The sequence below is a fragment of the Saccostrea cucullata genome, unplaced genomic scaffold (genome assembly GCF_032062105.1).
Source record: "Saccostrea cucullata isolate Sc308-1 unplaced genomic scaffold, CSIRO_AGI_Scuc_v1 ctg1542, whole genome shotgun sequence".
NCBI classification, from domain to species: Eukaryota; Metazoa; Mollusca; class Bivalvia; order Ostreida; family Ostreidae; genus Saccostrea; species Saccostrea cuccullata.
Genome location: NW_026939168.1, coordinates 53939 through 69484, shown reverse-complemented (window position 1 = coordinate 69484; position 15546 = coordinate 53939). Strand labels below are relative to the sequence as shown.

The following is a 15546-nucleotide window of genomic DNA, read 5'->3' as shown; positions in this document are numbered from 1 at the left end:
TGTGTGTTGATGTGCCTCTCTGAATTTCCAGTTTGATCTTCATCTGAACAATAGTTCTGTAATTGTTCAGTGTCTTTCTGAATATTTGAATGGGGTTCGAGATCTCTCCTTTCCTTCTGCAAAAATGACAAAGAAACCAGTTTTAATGCTCCATAAGGCACTGTTCTGATTATATGTATTGTAAGGATAAAAAGTTAAACAAATAAAGATTTAGTTATACTGATGCAAGGTTACAAATAACAAGGGCAAATTTTTGTAATTTGCGCTGTGAATTTCTAAAAATCGAAACTGCTCAATGTGGTTAAAAAGATTGTTTATGACTTGGCTCCTTGCTAACCATGAATCAATAAAACATGACGTAATTGTCTCTCTTATCAATGCTTTAGAACATCATCCTAGTCTTTTTAAAATCTTTTTATATCAAAAATTGTGTTATCCACCTCTTCACTTCTTCTTTGATGAACCTGCCTTCACATTAACAGGTAGTTCATTGATGTTCATTTCCATGTCGTTTTTTCAAACTGTATACATGTACCAGCATATATACAGCTCAACGCACATTCTAAGCTTACATTTTTTTGCAAAAATTTTGGTTCCATTTTTTGCAATAAAATGAACATTTTCGACCTTAAGATATTTAATGTATTACGGCCATATATTGGACCTAATAAATAAATGATACAATATTTTAAATCATGGTAGCATTTGAAGATGTTATCAAATAAAAAAGCTCTAGCAAAGGAATTAACAAAATTTTGATTATTGTCAAATTAGTTGTACCTTGAATTTTACATTGAAGTCTCTGGACAGCTCATGTTTTATTTTATCAGATATTGTAAAAAAGTCAATTTCAAACAAATCTCTTGGTGGAAATATGCACAAACTCTCTCTTTATCAAACTATGAAAAATAAATTTGTACCGCAGAAATGGTTAGAGAAAACATTGAAAAGTTATTTTAACTTTGAATTTGTTGGCGGGTTTAATTGACACATCCTTGCACTTTCACATATTTTAACTTTATTCTTAATCCTTCAGAAAAGTGGCAATCTTGTTGTGTATTCATGAGAAATATTAAAATTTTAATCCAGAAAAATTTTTTTATTCAAAGTAGAAATGTTAGTAAGTAAAACACCTTCACAAGCATTGTCATTCCGAGCTAAGTCATGTGTGCAAACCGATCACACAGTTTTTGTAAGCAAGGCACGAGCTCTGTTTTTGTGGATGTTTAGATTTCACCGGGTGCGTTCAATTGTCAAAAGTCTGCTCATATGGTTAATAACATTTGTACAAATTTTCAGACAAATCCTTCCAAGAGTTTCTGAGTAATGGTCCAGAAAAAATCTCGTCTATAGACAGACAGACAGACGGACATGGTGATTCCAATATACCCCCCTCTAAACTTCGTTTGGGGGAGGGGTATAAAAAAGTTTAATACGGATAAATTTTGATCAGAAAATCCCAGTTAGGCATTTGACTGAGGTTAGACAAACATTTGTGTTAAAACGCTTTTTTATAAATATTTTTTTTCATTGAGAGAATCAGGAAGTTTAGATTTCTGGAGATTTTACAAAATTGTTCATAAAGGCGTAACAAAATGTCCGAGATGTTTTCACAATCAATTAAAATTAAATTTTCTTTTTCTTGATTTTTCGTATAATAGCCCTCCTCTTTAAACGAGTTTTTAAAAAATAAAAAAAAATTCTATTCAATGTTTTTATTAGTCTGCTTTTAACTAAAAAAGCAAAACAATACAGAACACAATTATAAATTGATCGATTTGCATTGTATATGAATATACTAATATTATGCATCATACTATACGAAATACGTACATGTTCGAATAATAAATACACACATGAACAACTAATCAAAGCATTTAAGATTCATTTCATCAACATGTAATTAAGGACAATCATATTAAAATAAATTTCATAAATAGGATAAAATAAAAATCTTCAATTTCTCCGCAATATTTAAATCAAATTTACATCACACAAAGGAGTTCATTGTTTTTTAACCAAGACTAATTGAAAATATTTTCAAAGATTTTCATCTAGAAATACCAACTCCAACATTTATGTAAGCAAAGGCCAACGTTGGCTAATTAAACTGTAACATAAAAGGAATTTCTAATTAATGTCAGACTACTCTTGCCAAATTATTTTACTTCAATTTACAAGGACTTTACTTATATGTGTACATATCTGTACCAGACATTTTTGTCTTAAAAAGATTTATGGAACAAATCACTGTTAAATTAATTTCAATTTCCAGATGTATCTATCTTTTTTGATTTCTCAATTACATAAAAAATGAAATTTTAAACTCTATGTATAGTTCTGTTTCAATTGACTTCCTACAAACATCATAATTGTAAAGTTTTGTTTTAATTGTAAAGTTTTTCATTGAAAAGCGCCAAGATGTGTCTCTATACAACACTAAGGTATCTCGCCTGTTTGTGTCTTTTTATGCCTCTTCAAGCGAAATTATCGGTTGAATCAAATTTGTGAGTTTTTCACTAATCTATTCTGTTTCCAGAGGTATTCTGGTATAGGCTTTCAAACCTTTATGTATCCACAAATGGCTCTTCATCTATGCCTTTTTCCAAATGACTTTCCACAAACATCCCATTAGTAAGGTTTGAAATACGTCACCATGAGATTCTGTAGGTTACTTTAAATGCTATTTGTACGGTTTTGCATTTATTTGAAATGCGTCACCATGAGTTTATGTAAGTTACTTTAAATGCTAGATCTGTGCTTAATTTTCCAAACACATCACAATACTAAGGTTTTTCGCCTCTATATATCTGTATCTAGATTTTTTACGTATGCATTAGTAATTGATTGAATACCTTTCCGAAAATATCACAATTCTTAAGTTTCTCGTCTCTATATTTCTGTATATAGATCAGTTGAATGATTTACTACACACATTTAACATGTTAATAACACGTGTGTATCTTCCGGTGTTTGTCTAGATCTGACTTTTTACAATATGCGCTTAGACAGAAATCACATTTATAAGGTTTATTTCCAGTATGTGTCATCTTGTGTCTTTTTAAATCAGTAGCATATTTGAAGGCCCTCTCACATACATCACATTTGTAGGGTTCATCACCTGTATGTATTCTCATGTGTCCTTGTAAGATATCTTTCCGGGAGAATAACTTATCACAAACCTCACATTTATACGGTTTCTCACCAGTGTGTGTTCTCATGTGCTTCTGTAAGTGTTGTGACTGGCTGAATGCTTTCCCACACACATCACATTTATAAGGTTTGTCTCCTGTATGTGTCCTCATGTGTTTCACTAAGTTCCCTGAATTGTTGAATGCCTTCCCGCATACATCACATTCAAAAGATTTATCACCAGAATGTGCATCAAATTGATAAGGTTCATCACATGTATGTGTTCTCATGTGTGTCTGTAAGTGATTTGTCTGGCTGAATGCTTTCTCACAAACATCACATTTATAAGCTTTATCACCTGTATGTGTTCTCATGTGTTTTTGTAAGTTCTGTGATTGGTTGAAAGCCTTCCCGCACACATCACATTGATATGATTTATAACCTGTGTGTATCTCCGCGTGGCGGTAAAAGTTGACTAAATTATTGAAGACCTTCCCACACACATCACAATTTTTTAGTTTATCACCTGTGTGTATCCTCATGTGTTCATGACGGGTATATGACCGACTGAATGCTTTTCCACATACATCACATTTATATGGTTTATCACCTGTGTGTATCCTCAAGTGTTCATGACAGGTATATGACCGGCTGAATGCTTTTCCACACACATGACATTTATAAGGTTTATCACCTGTGTGTGTCCTCATGTGTGTCTGACAAGTATATGAATGGCTGAATGTCTTCCCACACACATCACATTCATAAGGTTTATCTCCGGTATGTGTCCTCATGTGTGTTTTATAATTTGTGGCATGCTTGAATAATCTCTCACAAACACCACATTTGTAAGGTTCATCACCTGTATGTATTCTCATGTGTACTTGTAAGTTATCTTTCCGGTTGAATAACTTTTCACAAATGTTACATTTATAAGGTATATCACCTGTATGTGTTCTCAAGTGAGTCTGTAAGTGTGGTAACTGCCTGAATGCTTTCCCACACACTTCACATTTATAAGGTTTATCACTTGTATGTATCCTCATGTGTGTCTGTAAGTTGTGTGCTTGGTTGAAAGCCTTCCCACACACATCACATGTATAAGGTTTATCACCTGTATGTATCCTCATGTGTCTCTGTAAGGAGCCAGAATCGGTGAATACTTTCTCACACACACTGCATTTATAAGGTATATCACCTGCATGTTTTTTCATGTGTTTCTGTAAATGTTGTGAATGACTGAATGCTTTCCCACACATGTCACCTTGATAAAATTTATCACCTGTATGTGTCCTCACGTGGCAGTATAAGTTACATAATTTGTTGAATGCCTTCCCACACACCTCACATTTATAAGGTTTATCACCTGTATGTATCCTCATGTGTTCATGACGGGTATAAGATTGGGTGAATGCCTTCCCACACACATCACACTTATAAGGTTTGTCTCCAGTATGTATTCTTTTATGTCTGATTAAGCTACTGGACAGGCTGAAGTTCTTTAAACAGAAATCACATTGAAAAGCTTTGCTGGTTGACTTTTCAGCCTCACTTTGAATCTTTGAATTAGATGACCAGACTTCTTTTTCCATCTGTAAATTTAGCAAAAATTGTTTTAAGTAGTGTGTCAAACTACGTTTTTTGATGATTATATGTAAAAACATAGGTAATCAGAGATTACAGAGCTCACCTCAACGTGTGTTGTCTTTAAGTATAGCAAATTAAATCACACAATTAATTAACAAAAAGTGTGCATCCAAAAATGCAAAGTTTATGCAATTTTGATACTTTGGAATAGACTAGAATAAACTAGTTCTTCATCATAAAAATGTAATTAAAATCCAGCACCCGAAGCAAGATTGAGAGTTTTCATCCCTTGATGCATCATTTGTGCAACTGGTTTATATAAGCCTTATAATTTCTTGGTGATAGACTTGCACAGATAAATTTTATGAGGTCTATTATCTGGAAAATGAGTGTCGAATTCAGCATCTGAAGCAAGTCCATTAGTGTGCATCCTAAGATGTATCATTCATGCAAGTTTGGTCAGCATAGGGCTTAAAGTTACTTGCAAATGAAACCTGTATAAACAAATTAACCTTTCCACTAATCCAGAAAATGTAGGTCAGATTCAGCATCTGAAGCCAGCCTAGTAGAATGCACCCTTAGATGTACCATCCATGCAAGTTTGGTCATTATAGGGCTCAAAGTTACTTGGAAATGAATCCTGCACCATAAACTCTAACCTGTTTACTCATCCAGAAAATGCAGGTCAGATTCAGCATCCGAAGCAAGTCTGGTAGTATGCATCCTAAGATGTAACAATCCATGCAAGTTTAGTCGTTATAGGGTTCATAGTACCTTGGAAATGAAACCTGCACCAAAAATTTTTACCTGTTCACTCAACCGGAAAATGTAGGTCAGGTTCAGCATTAGAAGTAGGTCTTGTAATATGCATCCTAAGATGTACCATCCATGCAAGATTGGTCATTATATGTCTCATAGTAACTTGGAAATGAAACCTGCACCAAAAACTTAAACCTGTTCACTCAACCGAATAAAAGGAGGTCAGATTCAGCATCCGAATCAAGTCTAGTAGAATACATCCTAAGATGTACCATCCATGCAAGTTTGGTCATTATAGGGCTCAAAGTATCTTCGAAATGAAACCTGCACCAAAAATTTTAACCTGTTCACCCAACCGGAAAATGTAGGTCAGATTCAGCATCCGAAGCAGGTCTTGTAATATGCATCCTAAGATGTACCATCCATGCAAGTTTGGTCATTATATGTCTCATAGTTACTTGGAAATGAAACCTGCACAAAAAACTTCAACCTGTTCACTCAACCGGAAAATGTAGGTCAGATACAGCATCCGAAGCAATGCTTTTAGTATGCATCCTAAGATGTATCATCCATGTCAGTTTGGTCAACATAAGGCTTAATAGTTACATGGAAATGAGAGCTACACCAAACACTGCACCAACAAGATGTGTGTGTTTGTAAAACACTGATGCCCCAGTATGGCAACAGAGCAGAGATTGAGCTTTTCTTAAATGCAAATTCAATTAATTTGTACTAAATGTAGGGTATTCTCACTGGAAAACAATTGTGCAATTTGAAAGTAAGCTTATGTTAAAGTTTTTAATAAGTACAAAAATCTACAAGGTCAAGGTTAAAAGGTCAATTTAATTAGTATCAAATGAAAGGTCTTGCCACATAAAATACTTATGTAGAGCATGAAAGCCCTAGCCCTAACCGTTCAGAAGTTATGGTCAACGTTCAATTTCTGAAAAAATAGGTCAAACTCCAAGGTCAACGTCATAGGGTCAAAGTTATTGCTATCAAATGAAAGGTCTTGTCATAAGCATCAAATATGTAAAGTATGAAAGCACTAGCCCTAACTCTTTAAAAGTTATGGTCAAGGTTTGCGTTTTTCAAGTAGGTCAATCTCAAAGGTCAAGGTCAAAGGGTCAAAGTTCTTGGTATCCAATGAAGGGTCCTCTCACAAGGATTACCTATATGAAGTATGAAAGCCCTAACCCTTACCGTTCAAAACTTATGGCCAAGGTTAAAGTTTTTTTCACAAGTACGGAAATCTAAAAGGTCAAGGTCAAAGGGTAAAGGTTGTTCAGTAAAAGGTATTTTAACAAACGTTACATATGTGAAGTATAAATGTCCTGGTGTCTACTGTTCAAAAGATATGGCCAAAGTAAAATTTAAAAATTTTCAAGTAAAATTGGGTCAAACTCCAAGGTCAAAAGGTCAAATTTGGTGGTACCCAAAGAAAGGTCTTGTCACAAGGAATACACATATGAAATAAGAAAGTCATAGCTCCACTAAATCAAAAGTTTTGGGCAAGGTTAAAGTTTTTGGGGACAAACAGACAGAGAGACAGACAGATGGACACGACAAAAACTATATGCCCCAGAAACTTCGTTTACGGGGACATAAAAATGTTAACCTGCACCAAAAACATTAACCTGGTCATTTCTTTGCTGAAATTGCAGCATCTGAAACTTTGACTGGTACAATGAAACACACTAGAAACATCTTCCATGCATGTCTAATCAATATAGGACATAGAAGTACTTAAAAAGAAAACTGCTCCAAAAAACTTAACCTTAACCCGGGAAGCCGACGCCGACACTGACGCCGACGCCGAGGGTATCACATAAGTTCCCCCAACTTCGTTGAGGTGAGCTAAAAATCAGAAATAAGATTTAAAAGAATTTCATTGCAAACAATTTTACTTTCATTTTTTCCTTTTTTTTCTACTATACAGGTGAATAATACGATATATTCAAACATATTTAGGTAAAAACTGATGTTTCATGTTTTCTGTACTTTAAAACAATGAAGTAAAAATCTATTCTAAATATGTTGCTTAAAATAATTCCTTAGTTTTGAAAATAATCTTGAGAAGATAAATTTAAAGCAATTTCCTATATACAGGAGCATATACGAGAGGTTATCAAAAAGTTCGTGGACTGGCGTTATAAAATAAATACTATACTAGCTGGGTTAACAAAATTTATTGTCGATTTAAATTAAGTTGAAGTTATTCTGAAAATTTCAACTGTGTACAATTCAAAACCATAATTTTATCGTAAAATGAATAACACAAGATATGGTAACCCGGCGCTGTTGCCGGTTCAGTTTTTTGACGTCGTGTAACGTCATCGCGTCATGACTTTTCAAAGTACTCTCCACCTGCAACAATACACTTTTCATGGCGATGTACCCAGGAGTGAAATATGGAATGATACCACTCCTGTTGATAAGATGCTAGTTTCTGGTTTACTACTGACTTCAGCTCTGTAATGTCATGAAATTTTCTCCCTCGTATATCGCTTTTCAGTCTTGGGAAGAGCGCAAAGTCGCAAGGTGCGAGGTCTGGTGAGTACGGTGGGTGGGGCAGAATTTCGGCTCCTAGCTGTAAGTTGATTGTGAGTACGGTCTCTGCGGAAGTGTGGGATGGGGCATTGTTGTCATGATGCAGAAGAATGTTTTCCCGATTTAAGTAAAAATCAGGCCTTTTTTTCCTAAGCGCATTAACTAAGTCCTTTGATAAAACCTATAAATATAAAATCAACAGTGCAGTTGCGCGTTAATATTTTAAAACAAAATGACTGATAATGTTCAAATATTTCACCATTCGCTTTTTTTATAATTGCGTAATCAATAATTCAATTTATTGTATTACTTTTATTGGGTTTATATGTGTGAATTTTATAAAAGTTAGGCCTACAGTACTTCATATTTCTTTCTTTTTATGTATTAAAAATTATATCTAACCTTTGAGTAATATTTTGCATTTACTGATCTTCCCTTAGGCACAACGTGACTTAAAATAACTCCACGTGAGTCAAAAAATATTATAAACATGTGCTTTTCACAGGATTGACAGACTCTGGCCTTTTTGGGAGGGGTTGAATTAGACCCAATACATTGCATTGACATTTGTTTACTTTCCGGGTCAAAATTGGATATCCATGTTTCGTCTACCGTGAAAATTCGGTCCAAGAAGTTCTGATCACTGCGAAATCGGCGCAGAAACTTTTTTGATTCTTCGACTCTTCTGACTTTTTCAAAATCTTTTAAGAGTCTTGGTACCCATCTTGCACACACCCGGGACATTTTCAAGTCGTTGTGTACAATGCTGTGTATGGATCCATAGGAGATAGAAAGATCTTCACTCAACTGTGTTAATGTAATCCGTCTATCTGAGTTTAAGATTTCCCTGACGCGATCAACGTTATTTTCAGTGGTAACAAGTTTCGGGCATCCGACTCGCAAATCGTCTTCACATGATTCTCTACCGTCTCGAAATCGTTTGTGCCACTTAAAGACAAGTGATCTTGATACATTTTTACTTTCCCCTGCCTGATTAAACATTTCCAAGGTCTCTGTTGGAGTTTTACCAAGTTGAACGCAAAACTTTATTTCATTTTTAACTTGTACAATTTTGAACAAACTTATAAAAATGGCTATAAAATTCCACAAAATGCACTAAATGACGTAAAATTTCAAAATATTACGGAACAGTTGTATGACGTCATATTGTAAAAATTACGGGAAAGTGTGATAAGAAATAGTCATTATTTTTCAATCTATATTTTACACTTGAAGATCAGAAATTGTCATATTTTGAGGTTGCGCCGCCTAGCCAAACTATAGCAAAGGTTATAGCATGTAATTTTTTAAAAAATGATAATTGAAATATAAAATCTTCATAGTATGTAGGAAAGATGTATATTTAGTTACACTCCAAATTTTATTGAAGTACCTTGAACGGTATTAATTTTATAGCGCTAGTCCACGAACTTTTTGATAACCCCTCGTATATATGTAAATATCTATATATTTACATTTCCAATGTCTTCGAGATAAAATTACCAATTGTAAATGTAATTGATTTCCTCATAAATGTTTTGGCGCGGTTTCAAAAAAAAAAAAAAACTAGGTGCAGGGAAGGACAACTACTAGAGAGTAGCAGGCTTGGAGCACGTGGATTGGCGGAATCAAAGCATGTAAATATAAGGAATAACTGTCAGATTTTTCGAATTCATGAAGATGATCAATGGATTGGCTTGTGTGATAATTTTATGCATAAACGCCTTCGGCTTTTATGCAAATTATCACACAAACGAATCCATTGATCACTTCATGAATTCTAAAAATAAGACAGTTATTCCTTAAAGAAAACTTTGGTTGGCAATTGTGGCCCCGTCCTATGCCTCCTGATTTGCACAAACTTGAATCTACACTACCTGAGGATGCTTCCATATAAATATGATCAATTACAGCTTTGTTAATCATGACAATTTTTTTAAAGAATTCTCCTATTTATTTCTATGTAAAACTTTGGTCGGCAATTATGGCCCCACCCTACCCCCGGTGGTCATGATTTGAACAAACTTAAATCTACACTACCTGAGGATGGTTACACATGAGTTTAAGTTTTCCTGGCACAGTGGTTCTTAAAAAGCAGATTTTAAAAACATACCACCACATTTTCATTAATTCCCAATTATCTCTTCAGAAGAAGTCGAAAATGTGAAAAGTTTACAGACAGACAGACGGACGCTGGATATTATATTAACAAAATATAAGCTCACTAGAGCCTTCGGCTCAGATGAGCTTAAAACGGGATTTTCTGTACCCTAATTTTGCATCATAACTTTGTAGCTAACTGGGATTTAAATCCATTGTTTGCTACGATGCTAAGCAACACAGGTCAAAGTGTAGTTAATGTTTATAAGGATAATATCAAAATGAATTGAGATTTTTATTAAGGATTTTTGACAGGTTTAATTAAATCGTGTTATCTGTCTCTTCACTTTTTTCTTTGATAAATCTGATTTGAAAACGGCTCACATTAATATGTATATCACTGATGTTCATTTACATGGCATTTTGTCTGACTATGCCAACTTCGTTTTTATGTTATTACCTATATGAATCCTCATGTGTTTTTGTAAGGTATCTGATCTTCTGAATGTCTGTCCACATACACCACATTCAAAAGTTTTTTCACCGGTATGTATCCTCATGTGTCTATTTTTGGTACTTGATTGGTAAAATGCCTTTCCACACACATCACATGTATAAGGTTTTTCACCAGTATGTGTCCTCATGTGCCTTTGTAAGTCATTTGACTGATTGTATGTCTTTCCACACACATTACACTTATAAGGTTTATCACCTGTATGTATCCTCATGTGATTCAATAAACTACTTGAATGGTTAAATGCCTTCTGGCAAACATCACATTTATAAGATTTATCAACTGTATGTATTCTCATGTGTTGATGTAATTCACCTGATTGTTTGAAAGCCTTCCCACACACATCACATTTATAAGGTTTTTCTCCTGTATGGATCCTCATGTGATTCTGTAAGTTTCTTGAACAAGTGAATGCCTTATCACACATATTACATTTATAAGGTTTATCCTCTGAATGTAAAATCCTCTTGTGACTCTGTAAGTCACTTGAACGAGTGAATGCCTTCCCACACACATCGCATGTATATGGTTTTTCACCTGTATGAATCCTCGTGTGAGTCTTAAAGCCCTTTGAATGAGTGAATGCCTTCATACACACATCACATTTATAAGGTTTTTCACCTGTATGTATCATTATATGGTCCTGTAGGGCTTTTGCTCCAGAAAAACTCCTTTCACACACATTACATTTATAAGGTTTTTCCCCAGTATGTGTCTTCATGTGATTCTTTAAGTGCTGTACCTGATTGAAAGCCTTCCCACATACATCACATTTGTAAGGTTTTTCCCCAGTATGTGTCCTCATGTGATTCTTTAATTGTTGTAACTGGTTGAAAGCCTTCCCACACACATCACATTTGAAAGGTTTTTCACCAGTATGTGTCCTCATGTGAACTTTTAAGCTCTGTGAATGCTTGAAAGCCTTCCCACACACTTCACATTTGTACGGTTTTTCACCAGTATGTATCCTCATGTGACTCTTTAGATTTTTTGACCTACTGAATGCCTTCTCACACACTTCACATTTAAAAGGCTTTCCAATAGTGTGTGTACTCATGTGTGTCTGCACGTGTTGTGGCTCACAGAGTGACTTCTCAAATACATCATATTTATTAAGTGTTTTATCTGTGTGTGTCCTCATATTTGTATGTAAGGCACCTGATTCGTTCCGAGTTTTTTCACATGCATTACAACAATAAGATACATTACCAGTTTGTGTCATCATGTAGCTACAAAAGTCATCTGATACAGACAATGCCTTCCCACAAAATTCACACTTAAAACTTTCCTCCCTGGTTTGATAACATTTATTAGATTTTTCACCTGTATGTATCAAGATATGGTCCTGTAGGGCTTTTCCTACCGAAAACCTCCTTTCATACACATCACATTTATAAGGTTTTTCCCCAGTATGTGTCCTCATGTGATTCTTTAAGTGCTGTAACTGGATGAAAGCCTTCCCACATACATCACATTTGTAAGGTTTTTCCCCAGTATGTGTCCTTATGTGATTCTGTAATTGTTGTAACTGGTTAAATGACTTCCCACACACATCACATTTGAAAGGTTTTTCACCAGTGTGTGTCCTCACGTGACTTTTTAGGTTCTGTGACTGGTTGAAAGCCTTTCCACATACATCACATTTGAAAGGTTTTTCACCTGTATGTGTCCTCATGTGACTCTGTAAGTTCTGTGACTGGTTGAAAGCCTTCCCACACACTTCACATTTGTATGGTTTCTCACCAGTATGTATCCACATGTGATTCCGTAGATTTTTTGACCAACTGAATGCCTTCTCACACACTTCACATTTATAAGGCTTTTCAATAGTGTGTGTACTCATGTGTGTCTGCACGTGTTGTGGCTCACTGAGTGACTTCTCAAATACATCATAGTTATTAAGTGTTTTATCTGTGTGTGTCCTCATATTTGTATGTAAGGCACCTGATTCGTTCAGAGTTTTTTCACATGCAGCACAACAATAAGAAACATTACCAGTTTCTGTTGTCATGTCGATAGTAATGTCACTAAATACAGATAATGCCTTCCCACAAAATTCACACTCTGAATCTTTCCAACTGTAACACTTTAATGGCTTTTTACTTACATGTGTGTTGATGTGTCTTTCTGAATTTCCAGTTTGATCCTCGTCTGAACAATAGTTCTGTAATTGTTCAGTGTCTTTCTGAATATTTGATTGGGGTTCAAAATCTCTCCTTTCCCTCTGCAAAAATGACAAGGAAATCAGTTTCATTGCTCCATAGGGCACTGTTCTGATAGAATTTAATCTAAGGATATAAAATGTAAACAAACTAGAAAACTGACCAGTCAGCAAGGGCCCCGCCATGGGGTAGAATTAATAGGGTGCAGCTTACTGAATTATGAAAAAATGTACGAAGAATAAGCAACAGCAACTGTATTCTTAAAATTTCAAGATAATTCTTGAATATTCAAAAACCTGAAAATAATATCCTTGTATTTACATTAGACAGTAAAGAACAACTTAACATTGAATGTATATTTAAACAACTATGAAGCTTGTGTTATATAAAATGCCAGCCTTCAATGACTGCAAATATCATGAAGGCTTGACCTTAACTTCAAACAAACAGCAGTTGCAGACAAAGGTTTTCATTAATCTAAGACAGATAAAGGAAGCCTTCTAAATTTTCTGCAGCAGACTAGATAATTAATCCCAAGGGATTAATTGACTACCTCTCTCATCATTTTCTTCTAAAGTTGCAATAAGAACTTTTTCCGTATTAATGATAGAATGTGTTTTTTATACAACTATCCTAAAAATAATAATATACTTAAATTAACAAAAAGTGAAAATTTCTGAACTACCATACCAAATTTGAACATAATTGGGCAACCATAAAAAAAAGTTATTAGAAAAAACAGAAAATTTGTGGACGGAAGAGTGACAGACGGACAGACAAACAGACAGACAGACAGACGGATGGACAGACAGAGTGGTTACTATAGGGCACCCACAAATTCTTGCGGGGCCTTAATAAAGATTAAGTTATATTGATTCAAAGTTAAAGGGTTTTATTTTAAAAAAGGGTGAATGAGAAAGGTAAATAATGACCCCTTTAGCCCTGTGAATATCTGAAAATTGAAATTGTCCAGATTTGGTTAAAAAGACTGTATTTATGACTAGGCCCCTTGGTAAGTATGTATCTATAAACATGAAGTTCTCTCTGATCAATAGTTTACAAGATAATCATATGTGTGTTAATGTTTCTCTGTAAAACAAAATAACATCTGGAAAAAATTACATGCTTTACAAGAAAAATTCCAGGTGCACACCTTCATATGGTGAATAATAAGTGAATTGTAAGTGTACAATTTTCAGATAAATCCATGAAATAGTTTTTAAGAAATGGTCTGCACAAGACCACAAAATAAAAATGAAACATGAGGCTCAGGGGCCATAGCGCTCATCTGAACACATCGGCTAGGAAAAAGCACATATCAGATCAGAACTGAAAGTTTACTGAGGTGATGGTGGGGGAGGGGGGGTTAAATTTTAACCCCCCCCCCCCAGGGGTATATGATTTGAACTACAATCTACACTACCTAAGGATGATTCTATATAAATATCACTAATCAAATTTTTTAAGATTTTTCCTATATATTCCTATGTAAAACTTGGGTTGGCCATTTTGGCCCCATCCTTGCCCCGGGGGTCATGATTTGAACAAACTTGAATTTACAGTACCTCAGGATGATTCCACATGAGTTTCATCTATCCTGTTCTAGTGGTTCTTGAAAAGAAGATTTTAAAAAATTGTTCTTATAAATTCCTATGTAAAACTAGGGTCGACCATTTATTTACCAAGTTATTTACTTGTATTGTTTAATACATTGGTGTTGATTTATATAATCAGACTATTGATTTAACAAGCTCTCGCTTAAAATGACATGTTTGAGTAGAGGAGCACTACCTTGTTGAAACAAAATAAAAAGTTATTTACTTGTATTGTTTAATACATTGGTGTTGATTTATATAATCAGACTATTGATTTAACAAGATGCACAGGGGCCACAGCGCTCACCTGAGCTCATCGGGCTTGAATTTACTCTCCCCCCTCCAGGCGTTCATCATTTGAACAAACTTGAATCTACACTACCTAAGGATGATTCCATTTAAATATCACTTATCATAGCTTTGAAGTACTTGAAAAAAAAGATACTAAACAGTTTCCTTATATATCACTATGTAAAACTTGGGTCGGCCATTTTGGCCAAACCCTTGCCCTGGGGGTCATGATTTGAATAAACTTGAATCTACAATACCTAAAGATGATTCCACATGAGTTTCATTTTTCCTGGCCCAGTGGTTCTGGAGAAGAAGATTTTTAAAAGATTTTTCCTATATATTCCTATGTAAAACTAGGGTCGGCAAGTTTTGCCCCACCCTTGCCCCAGGAGTCATGATTTGAACAAACTTGAATCTACTTTACCTGAGGATCTTTCCACATGAGTTTCATCTTTCCTGGCCCAGTGGTTCTGGAGAAGAAGATTTTTAAAGATTTTTCCTATATATTCCTATGTAAAACTAGGGTCGGCCATTTTGGCCCCATCCTTGCCCCGGGGGTCATGATTTGAACAAAGTTGAATAGGCACTACCTGAGGATGATTCCACATGAGTTTCATCTATCCTGTTCTAGTGGTTCTTGAAAAGAAGATTTTAAAAAATTGTTCTTATAAATTCCTATGTAAAACTAGGGTCGACCATTTATTTACCAAGTTATTTACTTGTATTGTTTAATACATTGGTGTTGATTTATATAATCAGACTATTGATTTAACAAGCTCTCGCTTAAAATGACATGTTTGAGTAGAGGAGCACTACCTTGTTGAAACAAAATAAAAAGTTATTTACTTGTATTGTT

At 34.7% G+C, this 15546-nt stretch overlaps 1 protein-coding gene across 1 annotated transcript; it reads right to left on the bottom strand.

Moving 5' to 3' along the window:
* Positions 1-1857: 1857 nt before the first annotated feature.
* On the bottom strand, positions 1858-15141 carry LOC134252448 (zinc finger protein 729-like). The gene is made up of 3 exons (XM_062734938.1): positions 15115-15141; positions 10566-12866; positions 1858-4724 (listed from the first exon to the last, which is right to left on the bottom strand). The coding sequence occupies exons 1-3, from the start codon at positions 15139-15141 to the stop codon at positions 2946-2948; spliced, it is 4107 nt and encodes a 1368-aa protein (XP_062590922.1). The 3' UTR covers positions 1858-2945.
* Positions 15142-15546: the final 405 nt, after the last annotated feature.

Excerpts from the sequence above, each read along its gene's own strand:
- LOC134252448 (XM_062734938.1), bottom strand. The coding sequence starts at position 15,141 with ATGAAACTCATGTGGAAAGATCCTCAG. Across the intron at positions 12,867-15,114 it reads TCATGTGGAAAGATCCTCAG|AGGGAAAGGAGAGATTTTGA; the intron begins GTAAAGTAGATT and ends TCATTTTTGCAG. Across the intron at positions 4,725-10,565 it reads ATAACATAAAAACGAAGTTG|ATGGAAAAAGAAGTCTGGTC; the intron begins GCATAGTCAGAC and ends CTAAATTTACAG.